Source organism: Mauremys reevesii, linkage group 1 (assembly GCF_016161935.1).
Source record: "Mauremys reevesii isolate NIE-2019 linkage group 1, ASM1616193v1, whole genome shotgun sequence".
Classification (NCBI taxonomy): domain Eukaryota; kingdom Metazoa; phylum Chordata; order Testudines; family Geoemydidae; genus Mauremys; species Mauremys reevesii.
In genome coordinates this window covers 221,759,757-221,778,321 of record NC_052623.1, presented here as the reverse complement: position 1 = coordinate 221,778,321, position 18,565 = coordinate 221,759,757, and the positions used below count along the sequence as shown (strand labels likewise).

General features: G+C 45.2%; 1 protein-coding gene across 1 annotated transcript in view; it reads right to left on the bottom strand.

The window, feature by feature from the left end:
* Positions 1-6,935: 6,935 nt before the first annotated feature.
* The window catches only part of LOC120396092 (ovostatin-like), a 54,172-nt gene continuing 42,542 nt past the window's right edge, over positions 6,936-18,565 (bottom strand). The window contains exons 27-36 of the mRNA XM_039521007.1: positions 18,096-18,170; positions 14,250-14,415; positions 13,542-13,762; positions 12,728-12,943; positions 12,471-12,595; positions 12,095-12,185; positions 10,425-10,493; positions 9,100-9,202; positions 7,773-7,848; positions 6,936-7,317 (exon numbers count right to left, since the gene is read on the bottom strand). Coding sequence (XP_039376941.1) covers positions 7,266-7,317; positions 7,773-7,848; positions 9,100-9,202; positions 10,425-10,493; positions 12,095-12,185; positions 12,471-12,595; positions 12,728-12,943; positions 13,542-13,762; positions 14,250-14,415; positions 18,096-18,170 — 1,194 coding nt within the window. The 3' untranslated portion in view covers positions 6,936-7,265. The remainder of the gene's footprint in view (positions 7,318-7,772; positions 7,849-9,099; positions 9,203-10,424; positions 10,494-12,094; positions 12,186-12,470; positions 12,596-12,727; positions 12,944-13,541; positions 13,763-14,249; positions 14,416-18,095; positions 18,171-18,565) is intronic.

Below are 18,565 nucleotides of genomic sequence, written 5' to 3'. Positions count from 1 at the left end.
GTATCAGGGGGGACAGAAAACTGCAGGTTTAGCTGTTGTGGGAATCAGAGGAAATGAGACAGTCAGCACCATGGATTTCTCACTAGAAGCAAAGTCAGCTCAGGAGGCAGAACTGGAAGCCTTGCCAACAGCTTTAAATGAAGCGGATCCCAAATTTGAGCCAGAATGCTGGGTGGTGGTAGATTCAGATTAAGTATTTTGTGGGGCTACATTAATGCTGAGATGGTGGGCGGATAATCATTTCAGGGCAACAGATGGCTCCACAATCAAGCATGCTAACTGGTGGAAGCGAGTGGAGGAGCTCAGTCACTGTTGCGGGCTGCAACAGAGGCACCCCCATGGCCCTGGGACCCAGAAGAGAGTGTGCCTGTAGCAGTGATAACAAGAAGTGGGGTGGATACAGATCGGGGAGGGCGAATTCAGGAGTTGCAAGAATCTGACCCAGGACTGGCAGGCATCATAAAACTTGGGGACAGACATTGCCAAAGGTAAAACTAATGGAAGGGATTTGGTGTGTCTTAACAGCTGAGGGACCAGTAATGCTGTGCCCCCAGGGAAGCTGGACGGCTTTCTTAAGCTGGGTGCATGGAAGCTTGGCAGGGGGACACCCCGGGTTTGAGGAGGCACTGGGAACTTTAAAAAGGTTGTGCTGGTGGCCAGGAATGGCAGCTGATTTAAAATCACATCTGGAACACTGTTTGGACTGCGTCAGGCACAACCCACCTCACAGAATGCTAAGGGGAGAATTAATGAGACAAGCCCCAATGGGACCTTGGGAAAGGATACAAATTGATTACACAGGACCCCTACCACCAGATCACAGGAAAAACCAGTTCATGTTGGTGGTAGTGGATGCTTTCAGCATGTGGGTGGAAGCTTTCCCCACAAAGTATCAAACTGCCCTGGTAACTGCTGGAATACTGGTATATGAGGTATTCACACTCTGGGGGGGTCCCAAAGGTGATTGACTCAGACCAAGGAGCTGCTTTCCAGTCAGATCTGTTAGGGGACCTATCAGCCCTCACTGGAATCACACAATTGTTCCATATTGCTTATCACCGACAGGCTGCCGGGCAGGTGGAACGCATGAATCGCACCATTAAAAGTGAGCTAAGAAAGGGAGTGGAAATGGGAGGAAAAAACTGGTCACAGTTACTGCCCTTTGTCTTAATGAGAATAAGGGCCCGAGAATCAAAGGCACAGGATTTTCTCCATATGAGGCTCTCATGGGAAGACCCATGGAACGGTGGGAAAATCTACTTACCCCAGTACCTGGGGAAGTCACTACACACGGCTTAACACAAGAATGGATTTTAACTCCAATCGACCATGTAAAACAGGTACAGCAGGCAGTGGCCTGCCGAGACGAGCAAGGAGAAGCAAAAGTCAAAGCATGGTATGACCTGCCCAGGGAGCATGATTTACCCATGGTGGGAGACCTAGTGATGTACAAGATTCCAAGTCAACACCATCCATTCCCAGCTCCTAAATGAAAGGGCCCCTATCTTGTCCTTGACCAACTAGGGCCCAGTCTGCTATTATTGGGTACAGAGAATGGAGGACGGGAGTGGGTTCACTGCACGCAAATAAAAAGGTATAAACAGGGGATTGGAAAAGGGGACATGTACATTTTGTGTGTGTATTACAGGTTAATTCGAAAAGGATGAAAATTCCCTGTCCGTGGATGGAACGATTACTAGTGCTAACCACAATTGTCACATTTACAAATTCTATTCAGATCCAGCGATGTGAAGTGTCAAAAGGAGGAAACACATGGACGGTTACACATGCAACCTGTGGTAATAAAGCTAATGAAGACTATGAGAATCTCCCCATAGAAAGATGTGCCACTAATATTCCAACAGGAATTTGGCAGCATCGGTACATGGTTTATGGCTTAGATGGGGGAATCCCAACCCAGTGGAGAATATCAAATGTATCAGGAAATATTGCATGGTACTCCCTGGGTGCTGCCATGATTAATGATAGTGAGAAACACAATTACTCAGCTATGTGGTTTGTTACAGAGGGTCCAAAAAATATAACCCTCTGGTCTCCTGGAGCAAATGAACCCTCTGGGGAAAATAGGGCCCAACATTTAGGGTGTGATGTTACCATATGTAACCACAATGGTACTTCCATGGAAGATAATCCCCAAAGGTGTGATTGTTATGTACATATTACATTGGGCGTAAAATCCCCTTTGGAACGCTGGGTGTATGCTGAGTTAACCGTTTTACAGAATGTAACCCCTATGGATGCCAAGTTGGAAGAATTCAAATTTAAAGTGGCCACAGCCTGGAGCCAAAAATATTCCCCGAAGAGCAAATGTATGGGAGCCATTGTGGGAGCAAGTGCAACCAGCACTTTTTAATGTGTCCTTTCACTCTGTTACATGGGTGGTACACCCCAAGGAAAGGGGGGGGACCAAATTCATCCTAATTGTAGTATGCACATAAAAGGGTTGAAACAACAATTTAATTGGTGGGTGAGGGGACACACCTGGAATCGTCGGAAAAGGGGACTGTGGCCAGTGGGGAACACTATGCTGGGTACATGGAATCTGGGGGACGAGAGGGTAACCAAACAATTAGTAAGCCAAAATGTAAAATTTCAACAACAAATTAATGAATTGATAGCACAGCAACTATCAGCAGTTGCCACAGGGTGGAGGACAGCAGTAAAGGTAAACTTGCAGTTAATTCATTGGGCAGGAGACCTGGTGACAAGAGTTGGGGATGGCTTCAGAAGATTAACGTGGGGAGAAGTGTGTGTGGGTATTCAAAATGCTCAGTTGATAATGTTAATGGATATTATGAGAGATGCTTGGTCAGAACAATGGCCTTCAGTATTAAATCATGAGGCTAGCCCATATTTATCCACAATTGCAAAAACATACCCATCTACCTGGAAAATAACATCCCTCACCTGTGAGGAGAGTTCTTGTGTAATTGTTAGTATGATACCATGGGAAGGAAATGCAAATAAGGTGGTCCCCTTGAACCCTATGGGAGTAACTAGGAAAGGGGGATCACGTTGGGAGCCAGTAGGAAATAGGTGGTGGTGGGGGTGGAATGGAGTAAATTGGACTGTCATCACATTAAACTTGTATATCCAGAGGAGGAATATAGATGTGCCCCTCTCCTATGACTATGGAGGAGCAGGCTCAATGGTCTATTGCAAAGGGGGGACATTTAGGGGTAATGTATATGGGGTACGGTGTATTCTGTTGGGAATGTATGCAATCCTGCAATATAACACTAGGAGGCAAAATTCTTCCAATATATGACCAAATTATGAACTTCTGTACACTGCCACCTGGACTATGATGCACCAATGGATCAGTGGACTTAATCGTTGTAAACAATCAAACCAGCACTTACTACCCCATACCGTACCAAGTAGTCAAACTGGTTTGGACAATACCAAATTTCACTGTGGATGTTCAATGGACACACAATATGGACAAAAGTACACAAAGATTACAAGAGCAACTTGCTGCAAGCGCCAACAGTTGGACACACTTACAATACACACTACAGGATGGCACTAACAAAATTTTAACCCTATCAAAGGAGGAGAAGCAGTGTTTTTGGTGGTGGCCAGGATGTTGGACCACACTGCAGTGGTCAGGACTCTCAGTGTTGCTGTGGATTATCATAGCAGCTGATGTATTGTTAACTGTATTTGTATTATGCTGTATATGGAAACAATTAAGGGGGGCACAGCCCCGAAGGGAACAGCCACTAATTATAACCTATATGTAATGTAGTAAGCCCTCCCCCTCAGTGCACTAGACAACCCGGACCCAACCTTCTTGGGCCCACTATAATGGAAAGTCTGGAACACTAATTGAAATAGGTGTGGTATATGCCCGTACGAGAGAAGGTGCAGGGCACGGTACTACACAAGGGGCAGTGGGACAAATGGAATATCGACACCTTCCACCCTTGAGGCCTGGCCCTATCGAGAGATGTGTCCCCGTATGGTCCTGTGCTTTTCCAGGGATACCTGGGCAGGAGGATCCCAAAAGAAAAAAAAAAAAAAAGGGGGTGGAGTGTTAGGATACAGATATTCAGGCCTATCTGCAAAGGCCTATACTTTAAGAATTTAGGTGTATTCTTATCATTTAACTAGTTATATAGGTATAAAAGAAAGAATAAAAAATCACTGTCTTTGTAATGGCCTTCTCTTACTGTGACAGTCTGAGGCCTGGTTCTTTAGCTAAGCAGCCATAAACTGGGAAATGTATGGTCATGTCCTCACATTCCAAACTAGTCATATTAAAATACGACAACCTGGGGCTGTTAGGAAGGTGATTCGATCTATCACCTCCAGAAAAAGGGAAGAGCCTAGACATTTAGTTTGATAGTTTTCTGTCTGGTAAGAACTCACTTATCAATAGACACGGCTGGAGAACCCTTATGTCTGTATAGATGTAGTTGTAAAATCCTCACTTCTGTATTGTTTTGTATGTTTATTTGCATGGTCTCTGTCTGGTTCTGTGATTGTTTCTGTCTGCTGTATAATTAATTTTGCTGGGTGTAAACTAATTAAGCTGGTGAGACATAATTGGTTAGCCAATCATGTTACAATATGTTAGAATTAGTTAGGTAAATTTTAGTAGAATGATTGGTTAAGGTATAGCTAAGAATATTACCATATAAATTAGGGGCAAACAGGAAGTAAGTTGGGATTTGAAACTAAGGAAAAGGAACTTGAATTTAAGCTTGCTGGAAGTTCACCCCAATAAACATTGAACTGTTTGCACCTTCGGACTTCAGGTATTGTTGCTCTCTGTTCATGCGAGAAGGACCAGGGAAAGGTGAAAGTGAAGGAATAAGCTCGCTAACAGCTCGCCGTGCTCAGGCCGGAGGAGCGCAGGACGGAGTGCAGCAAGCCTGCAGCTCCACTACCCCGGCCGGAGCCCAGCAAGCCCCGCGGCACTGCTCCTCTGGCCAAAGCACTGGCTGGAGTGCATCAATCCTCCAGCCCTTCTCCCCCGGCTGGAGCACCAGCTGGAGCGCGGTAAGCCCTGCTCCCCTGGCTGGAGCGCAATAATGGATAATGAACTTACACTGGTCAGGGAGTTGACCAAGGCAAGACAATACAGTTGTGGGGTGCAAGACTAGGGAGTTGCGGGTAATGGCAGGAGCTTCTCTATTGTTGGTTTGTGGATGGACGATCATTCATTCATCATTCATTCAGTTGGGTGTGTCCATGTCTGTGTAAGTGCGGTGCCAATCAGAGGTTTGTAGCTTGACAACAGTCTCACTGTGAGAGGGATCAATGTGAGAGACCAGTGGGACAGTGGGCTCAGCAGTCACACAATTCAGGTTACACCCTGGGGATCCTGTCACAGATAGTCTTCCCTAAAAAGTGATGGGAGCATCACTTGATACTTTTAAACCTCAACTTGACAAATGCAGCAAAATAGAGTGTGAAGCAGAGTCCTGCACTTAGTAGCAGAGGAAGCAAATAGAAGGTAAAACTGGACAAACTGTGACACTCAGATACCATTGTGAAGGGCTGACATGTAGGTAGATGAATGAGAGGAGCTAGTGGGATTCTCCTATCTCCAGCTGCCGTGGTAGAAGGACTGCAGTCCTGAAGGAGCAGCTCTGAAGGGAGTTAGGTGCTCACCTCCTGTAGACTTTCAGTGGGAGTTGAGCACCTATTTCCCAGGCCTAGTCTACTGTAGAAAATTGGGTTGGTTTCACTACATCCATTGGGGGTATCCCCCACTTCCCCGAGCAACATAGTGAAGTCAACGCAACCCCCGGTTCAGCCAGCGCTAGGTCGATAGAACAATTCTTGTGTTGACCTAGCTATCACCTCTCAGGGAGGTGGATTACCTATGTGGCCAGGCGAACCCCTCTCGTCAGTGTAGGTAGCAGCTACACAAAAGTGCTACAGTGGCACATTTATGTTGCTAGGTGCTAAAAACCCATTACCTGCTTAATCAGAAATTCACCAGCAGGGGAGTTGTTTAAACAAGAATTTTTCAATTCACCTGAAGGACAGTTGGCAGCTCCTGTCGCCATGGAACTGCCTGACCCCATGACCCAGCAAAGACTTTTCCAGTACAAAAAGACAGTGACCTCCTCATCACCTCTCCTCCCCCATCTCTACTCATGGCAGCAAGATTGCTTGAAAGACAATAGAAGCATCACTAAACTGAGGGGAGAGGTCCTGGCCTGGAGGTTTTCCAGGCAGTACAGACTGTAGAAATCTTTTGGGTCAGAGAAACCTTTTTATTTATTAGCCTTGGTAAAGTTTAGGCATTAGTTTGTGTGTTTATCCATTTCTCTCATAAACAACTTTGATGTATATGTCCTATCACTTAAAACCTATCTTGTTCTAGTCAATAAACTTGTTTTACTGTTTTATCTAAACCAGCGTGTTTGATTAAGTGTTTGTGAAATCTCTACTCAGGTCAATGGGGCTGGTGCATATTCATTACCCTTTGTTGGAATGACAAACTAATTTATAAGCTTGTGTGGTCCAGCAGGCCCCGAATGGTACAATACACACATTTTGGGGGGGCAAGGCTGGCACTGCGGAATATGCAGGTGTCACCCTATATCTAGTCATGGATGGCTGTGAATAGCATTCATGTACTCAGCTGGGAGTGATTTAGCAGGCTAGTGGCTGGGAGTGATCAGAGTCTGGAGAGGTCTGTTTTTGCCTAGCAAAGCACTATAAAAAGCACCCTGGGCTGGAGAGCTCAGGGAACACAGCAATTCAGGTTGTACCCTGGGGAATGGCACAGTGAGCACAACTTATTCTGAGTGTGGTTTATAGTTCAGATACTGGTGTAGTGATTTTAAGTGATAAATTTAAGGGTGGTGGCTGGAAACAGTAAAGAAAAGGTTTCAAGTTTTTTTATTTATTTATTTTCTGTTTGCTTTTTTGGGGAAAGGGAAATAGAAACAGAAAGGCATAAAATTGAGCAGCAGCAGTGAAGCAATTCCTCTTTCAATTCCCCTAAAAGGGGTGAGGAACCCAAAAATCAATGAAACTCTTCTGGGCACCTAAGAAATCGATGTTCTGAGCTGAAGGCAAACCAGCTAAGAAGCAACTGCCAGCCCAGGGGCCCTGTTGGCTGTGGATGGACAATTATCTGTGTGAACAGAACTCTCCCCTACCTGAATCAACAACATTTGAGAAGGGGTGTCAGCGTCACTTCATTAAAATTAACCAGTCCACACACACGCTGTGATTAGGAATGTGATATTTATTGAAATGGCCCTGTCCAAACTCAATCACTCAGGGCAGTGAGGATCTAACATCCCATTTTCACAGCTGTCATTTCTCCTGGTGAACAGGAAAAAAAAAAGAGAGTGATTAAAATCTATTGATTATTTTTTTTCATGCAGAAATTATTTTTCTCTCTAAAAATTATAATTTTGGGAGGAATTTTTTGACAGAAATGTGATTTCCAGGAATCCAGTCTTCTAAAAGAAACACCTACGTATAGTGTGCACCTGGGTACCAGGGTGGGAGAGGGTTTCCATGACTAAGCACATAGTCTCAACTTTGTTAGGACAGACCAGCAACTGTGGCAATGATCTTCAGGGAATGAATGTAAAATCCAGGATGGATCTTTGGGAGTATTGGCAGAGATCAGGCTTTCCTGATCCACAGCAGTGTGTGTGGATTTATCCCACATCCAGCTCTCTGCTTTCCATTTTCCTCTCCATAAAGAACCAACTCTCTTATGCTCTTATTTCCCCATTCGCACCTATCAAGTGTCTATTGCTCTCAGTTACCTTTTCCTGACTCCTAGCAGGTTTTCGCTTGAAGCCTGACTGCAGGGTGTATTGTATTCAGCAAGAGCGTACTCGTCTGGAAAAGAAAGAAAACATCCATATTCCAATGACAAATCGCTCCAACCCCAGTGCATGCACAGCTGTGGTTAACACATATTCCAGATACACCAGCATCCAATGGATCTTGTTGTGGCCTCTCCAGCTGTCTAGACCAGGGGTTCTCAAACTGAGGGTTGGGAACCCTCAGGGGGTTATGAGGTTATTACATGGGGGGTCACGAGCTGTCAGCCTCCACCCCGAACCCTGCCTTGTATCCAGCATTTATAATGGTATTAAATATATTAAAAAGTGTTTTAAATGTATAAAGGGGGTCGCACTGAGAGGCTTGCTGTGAGAAAGGGGTCACCAGTACAAAATTCTGAGAACCCCTGGTCTAGGGACATGTTTCAATGGCTGATTTAGAATACACAGTCAGTGCCCAATGCATTCCACTGGGCCCACTGACAATGTTCAGAAGGGACAACTATCAGTGACCACAGGAGCCATTTCTGGTGCTAATTATGATAATCAGATGGTGATGTGCACAATCACAGGAAGCAGAATATACCCTCCCAGCCTCTGGACATCTCTACTGATTCGGGCAGAGACAGTTCCCATTGTTTTTCCCAAAACTGGGCAAACAACATGGGACCTTAACGTGTAATGGTAACTATAGCTTTGGTACTCTATGATGACTGATACAACAGAAGTTCGTCCAATAAAAGCTATTACTTCACCCACCTTGTCTCTCTGATACAAGCATGATTACTTAGCTGCTAGCTATTATGGCAATGATACGGTGGGTGGGTGAACCAGGCCAGACTAGACAAGAGAGAAATGCGGACCCCAGGTCATTTATTTTTACCATCATGCCAAATCTGTGGCACAAGGGCCAAGCCACATATTAAATCAGGTAAAGGGCAAACGTCCCTGTAGTGGCTTTAATAAGTAGTTCTTGGGAGTGTCACTGTTCATCCTTCTTTGTATTCAATTTAAACAAGAAGGGGAGAGAGAGAACTCTCAATGACCCCTCTTGGTCTCAGTGTGCTGTATCATAACCTCCAAGAATTGGTAGAACCAGTAAATGCTGATAAAATCAGTAAAAATAGAAGCCTCACTTTCCACTCACTGTTGCTTGGAGAGAGAAAAAAGGGCAAATGCAGAAATGGAAAGAGAGGCCTGCATCTGAGCAGCTGGGGAAATGCATCAGATTTTACAGTTATTCAGCAGCCTGGGTCAGGCTAATGCTTGATTCACTAGATCTCTTCTCAGGTTCAAGGAGGCTCACCTGTTTCATAGTAGTCATAGAGGTGCACTGAAGCAGGTTTGATATCAGACACAGGAAGGTTTTGCTCAACCGAGAAAGAGAATCTGATTTCCTCCTGAGACACCTGGAAATGGGACAGAAAAAATGCATCAGACTTTGTTTCATTTAATATTTACTTCACTGAACTGCTCTGAGCAGAAATTTCTAAGCCTTTCTCTCCCTTTCCCCATCCCCCATAAACAATGTCTAGTTTCTGCCAGCTGCCCTCTTTCTAATTTTTCAAATCACACTTTAAAGTGCTGTGTTTTATTTATACCATCAGCTCTTAGGGGCAGGGATGGAGGTTTATCTATGTGTGTAAAATGCTGTGGAAATGTGCAGCTCTTCCATAAAGATTAATAAATAAATGCACAGAGCTCCCTTTCAATGGCACTATATTGCTCTAGTATTTTGCATTACACTGTACTCATTTGTAGGTCTCAGGGACAACAGAAAAATGTGCATAACTTAGTTGCCATTATTCAAAATGGATTTATATAGTGTGACTAAGTCATCTGAACAGCCCACCTTACCAATTAGAATCATAGAGTCATAGAATATCAGGGTTGGAAGGGACCTCAGGAGGTCATCTAGTCCAACCCCCTGCTCAAAGCAGGACCAACACCAACTAAATCATCCCAGCCAGGGCTTTGTCAAGTCGGGCCTTAAACACCTCTAAGGATGGATATTCCCCCACCTGCCTATGGAACCCATTCCAGTGCTTCACCACTCTCCTAGTGAAATAGTTTTACCTAATATCCAACCTAGACCTCCCTGACTACAACTTTAAACCATTGTTCTGTCATCTGCCAGCACTGAGAACAGCCGAGCTCCATCCTCTTTGGAACCCGCCTTCAGGTAGTTGAAGGCTGCTGTCAAATCCCCCCTCATTCTTCTCTTCTGCAGACTAAACAAGCCCAGTTCCCTGTGCCTCTCCTCGTAAATCATGTGCCCCAGCCCCCTGATCATTTTTCATAATTAGTCATAATTTTTCACAATTTTCATAAATGTCATAATTTTTCATAATCGTTTTTCTCATAATTATATTAGATGGCAACAGACCCTTAAGTCTCTCTGCAGAAAACAATGAACACAGGCTGGCTTAAGATGTGTTGTTTCATTTATTTAGGAGAGCATTTTAAGTTCTATAAAAGCAACAAAGAATCCTGTGGCACCTTATAGACTAACAGACGTTCTGCAGCATGAGCTTTCGTGGGTGAATACCCACTTCTTCAGATGCAAGTGAATTTTAAGTTCTAAATTTTACAGAAACTAAAAAAATAAGGCACATTCTTCCCCAAACTTACATTTGCCAAGTAGAAGAAAATATGGTTGTTCCTGGTATCCACCTGCATCACCTTGCGATCATCCTGAAGCTGTAAATAAGACAAATGATACCAACTTTAAACACAAGAGACATCCCCAAACCTACACAAACAGCATGTCTGTGGTGCCACAGTGAGGTCTAGTGGTCATGATTGATAATACAAACAGTGGAATTTATTGCAGAAATCCTAAGAGGAGTATTAAATAATCACCATAATGAAACACAGGACTTCTCAAAATTCAACTTTTCTTTTTTTTAATATTATTATAAATTCAAAATTGGACCCATTTGAATGGAAAATTTTGCATGTTACCATTTTTTCAGCTCAATCTGACTGATTTTCTAGTCAAAAGTGCAATGTCTTTAACACGGTAGTTGTTTTAGCAAAATAGTTCCACTATGAAAATAGGCAAAAAAAAAAAAGGCAAAAAAATGCTAAAAAATAACAATTTTGTTTTAACTGCTCCCAAATGGAAAATGTGGAGTGTGCAAAAAAATTCCACGCAAAGTACTGCCAAAGACAAGTTCTGGATTTCATACAACTCCAGACCGAAAGGATAAAGCCAATAATTGATAAATGTGGTCTAAAAGCACACACATACACAGAGAAAAGCAGACGGAATGAACAGGCTCTGAGAAGAAATGCTTTCTATCACTTCCCTAGCAGTTAACATAGTTTGTCATTCACAATATTTCTGTGGTATATGCCAGCCACAGCTGCTGTTGAAAGATGCCTATCTGGAGATGAGTTTGAGATTGAAACCCCACTCCCAGCTCAGATTTGAGAGTGTTTGATCTGGGGATTTGAGCCTATTACATTAAGGTGTAAATCCCTTTGATGCCTCAGAGCAGTGTTTCTCAAGGACCAGGGTAAGGGATCCCTGAGATTTCCCTGAGACAGTTTAGGAAGGCAGCAACCCACTCCTTGGTATCAGAAAGGTTGAGAAACACTCCCTTAGAGTCCTCTGCGGGAAGCTGCAAGTAGATAAATCCAGGCTAGCAATAGGGTGCACATTTTTAACAGTGAGGCATATTAACCACTGGGACAGTTTACCAAAGCATGTGTTGCATCCTCCATCACGTGAAGTCTTTAACGTGAGATCGGGTGTTTTTCTAAGAAATAAGCTTTAGCTTAACCACAAGATATGGCCTTGATACAGGAATACTAGGTGAAATCCTCTGGCCTGTGTTATGCAGGAGGTCAGACTAGATGATCATGGTGGTACTGTAATCTATGAATCATAACCTGGGGGGTTAGATAGTATAAGACAGAGGGGGAAAAGGGAAATATAAATTCTTCCATGTTTGTTAAACTGTGCTGCACAGATATTGGCAACATCACATGGCAAGGTGTCCAGGTAGACATGGGGAATCACATACATCACATGGCTAATGAAGCACAGTGGCAAAGACCAAGCACATTTAACTTCTCCAGGAGTAGTTACTGTGTAAATCTCACTTCATCAAATGAGCAGCTAAAGCACAGGGGATGTGGCTATATCCCTGGCCCAAGTGGTTTAACTGAATTCTCCACATGGCTCAGGACACCAGTTTGCTACTTAGCTCCTCTTCTTAACCAGTCCCTGGTGTAATATCCTCTAACCCCCATTGCCCTTTGGGTGCCTTACTGACAACATTCCCTTCCTGTACCTTCTGCAGGGACGATCTGACAGGGACGAAGCCCGAGAGCATCTTGACATCAATAATGGCCATGTTGGAGATACTGCGCTTCCCAGCATAACTGAAATGAGAGAGACCGAGTCAGTCTGGATCATGTTTGGGGAGGAAACACGACACTCACAAATTGCCTGTGAAATCTCACTGAACTGTAGGGCCCTTCTTGCCCATCCAGTTATATCAGTGGATGGAAAGGTAAGCAATAGGAGTCAGTGTCATTCAGCAGAAGGTCCTGCATGTCTTACTGCAGCTACACAATGGTATGCCACAGTGTGCTCTTTTTAAATCCCTCCCCCGACACATTACCCTATGTGGCATCCAGGGAGCCAGGGCAGTGGGAAGGGGTTACCTGGCTGAGAGGACAAGGTCAAACTTTGGCAGGAAGCTGCCTGCACAGGAGTCATTCACTGTCTCCACGGAGAGAGAGAACCCAGAGGCCTTTTGAGGAAGGTAGATGTTGTATCTCAGGGTTGTCTAGAAGAGATAGAAACTGTCATGTAGCAAAGCAGCCCCTGCATCACCTGCTGTAATGCTACAGTCCTGCTGAAGGAAAAGGAGAGGAGATCTCCTGAGTTATCAGCTGAAAGGGCTGGAAGCCTTGTTTACCTGCAGATAGACACAGCCACTGCCTTTTACTTCCACATTGTAATTCCCTGGGAGACTGGGCAGGGACACTTGCTGCAGCAGTAAGCGGTTCCTGTTATCCACCTGGAAAACCTTCTTTGGAAGTTCTTTAGAGCTGATCTCAACAGTGTTTTTACCATCCTTTGAGAAGGTGAGATACCCATATTGGGCTAGTGCTTGGAGAGCGACAACAGTGTCCTGTAAAGTACATGACCCCTCATTAGAAAGAGTCTCAACCGGGTTATAATGCATAAAATTGGTACAGCTCCTATACACCCCAGAGAGCCTGTCACCTCCTGTTCTGGGATATAATGGAAGGAGTAGCGTGGGAGAGAAGGTAGTTTTGTGGCTTGAACTGAATTAGGACACCTGCATTCTATTGCTGATTGCCACTGACTTGTTGTGAGAACTCAGGCAAATCATCATTTCCTTAGATTTTAAATAGTGGTTACCAAGACATGTATAGCAGAGCTCTCTGTGCCCTGACAGGAGCACAAGACACCCAGCAGCATTAAAGACAATGGAACAAATTAGCCCAGCCAGATGGTGAATCATTTCCTTAAAAGCATCCCACTCCCCCGCTACCAGGACCATACTCTCCACCTGCTCCAAAACCCCTGTTAGATAAATGGCTTTTGCACCAGATTTGGGCTATTTTACAACAATGGGAGAAGGAAGTTTCAGAATCCCTGGGTCCTCTCTGGGAACACCCTCCCAGCAATGGAGGGCAAGGGGATCCAACTTGAGAGGCTGACTATTTTCAGGGTCTATTCCTTTGAACAGAAGCAATATTCACCTGTGTGGAGGAGAAGCCTCCATATGGATTTTGCTGTTTAGCAACCCACTGCACGATCTGAGCTACGTATGATAACTCCTGTTGAGTCAGGGTCGGTCTCTGGAGCAGCGCCAGTATCACATAGCAGGTCATCTCAATCTCAGCAGAGGCAGCACGGGAGTTGAAGGAGGGGAATTTTTCTGCCAAGGGCTTGTCTTTCCGCTCCCAGTGCACTGAGCCACCTGAGAACAGAAAGGAGATTATGAGGAGCTTGAACAGTAATCTAGTGGTTAATGTGCAATGCTGCCATGTGGGAGACACAGCTTGATTCCCAATGCTGGCCCCTCGCTCCCATCCCTCTTTCAGGTCTGGGAGGTTGTAGAGGGCAACCTCATTTCCCAGTAGCTAGAATTCTGAACCGCAAGTGACCCAGGATCTATTTCCAGAGAGAGGGGGTGGTAGAAGGGGAGGAGTGCAAACTGGGATCTATACAAAGAAAGGAAAATGAAACTGCAAGAACATCAAGCCTTAGTTTCCCATTCTTCACAAGGTAAAGAGATATTCACAGAATTCATATTTCACTTTGGAGATAAGCCCAACCCAGGTTGCTGTGGAATGGGAAGGTAACAGGGGTCGGACATCAAAGATTGACGTTTTTCATACCACCGGCTATTCCGCTCTGAAACCGCTCTCAATGGCTATCTCATGGGAAAACTCAATGACACTCACCGACTTTTGTAGCCGATTTGTCCAGCTCCTTCAAGAAGAATCTCCATTTTTCCTTGTTACCGGCTAAGCCATAAGTGTAAGCCAGGAGAGCTTGGTAATAAACATTGTCCACATTCCTGACAGATGCAGCGTCCAAGCAGGACAGTCCATTCTGGACCACTGTGTGCTATCAATAAAAATGTGTTTTAGGTTTGTTTGGTATTCAGTTTAGTGCATCAGCTTCTCCTTAAAGATTTCAACAGTTCTTTAATCATCCATCACTGGAATCTCATGCTGAGCATATGGCATGTTCACTTCCAAAGGGGCTGCAGAGTGCAGGAAGATCTCTTAAAGAGGAGGTCTTTTCTGAAAAGTGACCATGAAGAAATGGCACCTTCTTACCAACACACATGCTGGACTAGGCCTAGGGAGACCTGGGTTTTATTCCCAGCTCTGCCTCTTGCCAGCTTGATGACTAAGTCACTTTGTTTTTCTGTGCCTCAGTTTTCACATCTGTAGAAGGAGGATAATGATAGTGCCCTCTTTGTAAAATAGTTGAGATCAACCGATGAAAAGGATGGATACTAGAGGCATTATGTATTTATTTATTTGCTAACTTTAGTGACAAAAATAAATTTTCACTTCTGTCAGACTTGCAGAATTATTCCAACTCTGGATGAATGAACTGGACTCTATTCCGGCTCATATATCAACAAGAGACTTATATGCTGTATATGGTGATAATGGTATTGCACAGGTGTAACTAAAGAAACAACTTAGTCCTGGAGACTGTTTTATTTACTTCTCTCTCTTGGTCCCTATCCTATCCTACTCTCACCATCCCTGAGTCTCTTGCCTTTTTAAATTTTTTGTTCTTTTACAACCACATCAAAGGAAAAAAGGAAGGTGGATCAGTAAGAAAAAAAAAAAAAAAAAACAAGTAATACAATATATATATTTAGTTTTGGAAGAAAGTAAAAGGTAAATAGTGGTGTCCTCTGTCTGTACTGGGACCCAACCATATATAATATATTATTAAAAAAAAAAAAAAAAAAATGAATGAAAAAAAAAAAAATGGCAGATGAAATTCAGTGTTTACAAATGCAAAGTATTGCACTTGGGAAAACACAATCCCAACTATAAATACAAAACAATGGGGTCTAAATTAGCTATTACCACTCAAGAAAGAGATCTTGGAATCATCATGAATAGTTCTCTGAAAACATCTGCTCAATGTGAGTGGCAGTCAAAAAAGCCAACAAAACATTCGGAACCATTAGGAAAAGGATAGTTAATAAGACCAAAAATATCTTAATGCCACTATACAAAGCCATGGTATGCCCACGTCTTGCATACAGCGTGCAGTTCTGGTTGCCCCATCACAAAAAAGTACAGACAAAGGCAACAAAAATGATTAGCGGTGTAGAACAGCTTCCATATGAGGATAGATTAAAAGGACTGTTCAGCTTGGAAAAGAGACAACTAAGGGGGGATATGATAGATGTCTATAAAATCATGACTGGTGTGGAGAAAGTGAATAAGGAAGTGTTATTTACCCCTTCACATAACACAAGAATCAGGGGTCACCCAATAAAATTAATAGATTAGATCACTTCACAGAAGAAAGGTCCATCAGTGGCTATTAGCCAAGATGGTCAGGGATGCAACCCCATGCTCTAAGTGTTCCTAAACCTCTGACTGCCAGAAGCTGGGACTGGATGTCAGGAGATGGATCACTTGAAAATAGCCCTGTTCTGTTCATTCCCTTTGAAGCACCTGGAACTAGCCACTGTTCGGAGACAGGATCCTGCACTAGAGCAACCATTGGTCTGCCCCAGTCTAGCCATTTTTATGTCATCATCATCATCCCCATTTTAGAACAGAAACAGAGAGATGAAGTGATTTGCAGGAAGTCTGTAGCAGAGCAGGGCATTGAACTCAGGCCTCCCATGTCCCAGGCTAGCACCCAGACCACATCTTTCCTCTCCATTGCAATCATGACGTTGAAAAATGAAAACATAGCTTGAGGCTAAGGTCCTAGAATGAGTTTGCAAGGCTAGAAGCTAGAACAGCTGTATAGTGTACACTACAAAAAAAATTAGTTGGATTCTGCCTTTAAGGAACTCTGTTTTCTAACACAACTGGACTGTTGTTGAGAGCTAAGATTTTCTACCTATGTGTGAACTGCAGTTAAACTGGGGACACAAGACATGACTAACTGATATCATGCATTTCGTGGACGGCAAGTTATATACCAATGTGGTGCCCAGGCACCAGCAATGTTCAGAGCCGAGGAACTCGGCCCCACCTGCCACCCACTGCGCCTCCCCCAAGCGTCCACCGGCCCCTCCTAGCTGGCCCTATGCACGTCCCCCAGCCCCAGAGGGAGCAGAACGTCTCTGCCTCTTCTGTGCAGCTCCATGCTGCCTCCCCGCAGCAACTGCTGCTGCAGGGTTCTAGTGCCCCCCATATAGACTGCCATGGCAGACTGACTCTGAGCCTGCCCTTCCACCTCAGACCCTTCCCTTTTCTGGCAGGACCCTCCATCAGCACAGCCCCCTCTCCCCCTGCCAACAGTCACCGCTCCTGCCCCATGCCCCACCCCCAGTGAGGCTACAGTCAGTGGCAACAGCAGGGGAGGAGGCGCACGCAGCACCCCCCGGCACCCACCACAGCGGAGGCAAGCGAGATTCCTGGACCTGAGAGGGGCCCTAGGAGCACATGCAGTGACAGTGGTGGGGGTGAGTGTGCTGCCGGGGGGTGGGAAAGGGGGGCTTCTCCCGCAGAGCTTGCTGCTGCTGGCAGGAAAAGGGCTGGGGGGAGTCCTCCTCTCTGGCCCCTGTCCTGGAGAAGCCTGCCTGCACCCTCAACTCATCTCCAGCCCTCCCCACCCCATAGTCCATATCCCCAGTAAGAGCTTTTACCCCTCCCACACCCCAAATGCCTTATCACCAATCCCAGCCAGAGCCCTCATCCCCCCGCACCCTGACCCTCTGCCCAAGCCCTGAGTCCCTCCCACACCCCAAACATCTTATCCCTGTCCCAGACAGAGCCCTTATTCTGCCGCACCCTAACCCTCTGCTCTAGCCCTGAGCCTCTTCAACACCCCAAACCCCTCATCCCCAGCCAGAGACCTCACGCCCAACACTCCTATTCTCGCCTTGAGCCCCTCCCACACCCAAACCCCTCATTCCCAGCCCCAGACAGAGCCCTCATCCCCCTGTACCCTAACCATCTGCCTCAACCCTGAGCCCCCTCCTACATCATGAACCCCTCATCCACAGCCCCACCCCACACCCCACCCCTCTGCCATAGCCCTGAGCTCCCTCCCACACCCCAAACCTCTCATCCCCAGCCCCAGCCCAAACCCAGCTCCACCCCTGCATACCCTCTCTCCCCAAACTCCCTCCCAGAGCCTGCACCCCCTCCCTCCACACCCCCTCCCATCCCCACCCCCTCCCATCCCCAAACTCACTCCCAGCACCTGCACCCTGCACCCTTCCTGCACCCCAGACCTCATCCCTCACCCAAACTCCCTCTCAGAGCCTTGGGGATGTGGGGGGTGGAGTTTTTGGGGGGCAGAGTTTGGGCAGGGGTGGGTTCTGGGCACCACCAAAATTTCTACAAACCTGCTGCCCATGTGATGCATTAAGTATCCAGTGCATTTGTGAGGCCATTTACACATAATAATTCTGTTACATAATTGGGTACAGACCTCTTGATATGGCCATAGAGAAACTCAGTGTGCAAAAGCCAGTATTTAAGACCTCACTGAAGAGTAGAGATGAGGCACAGATTCTCACTTCCATGCTGTTTGTGACATATGACTGATCAGTCTAATAAGGCAGAGTAGCACTTAATTCATACCGAGCTGGGTAGTCCGGCCTCAAGCAATGCTGCAGTGACATAGGCTGTGAGTGAAATTCCATCTTCTGCTCCACCCTGAGCAGAACACAAGGAAAAAGGAGGTCAATATGTCCTGGCTAAACCAAAATGTTTACAAGTGAAATACTCAACTACCAGCCAGACTAGACATTATAAGGAATCTATGCGTTGGGTGCACATACAAAAAACAAGGGCACAAATTCTACTCTCAGTTACATCAATATAAAGGCAGAAGGACTTCAGTAGGTTTACTCAGAGCTTACACTTGCATAATACAGCAGAATATGGCCCCGTGGTCCTTAGTTATAAATGCATATATGCAGCATTGAGGAATAAAACCCTCATAAACACACCCATTTCTATTGCATTGTCTATCAGTACTAGTAGGAATTATATTCTGTCCATGGGACAGCTGCTAGAGGGCAGCTTATTCCAATGACAGGGTTGAACAT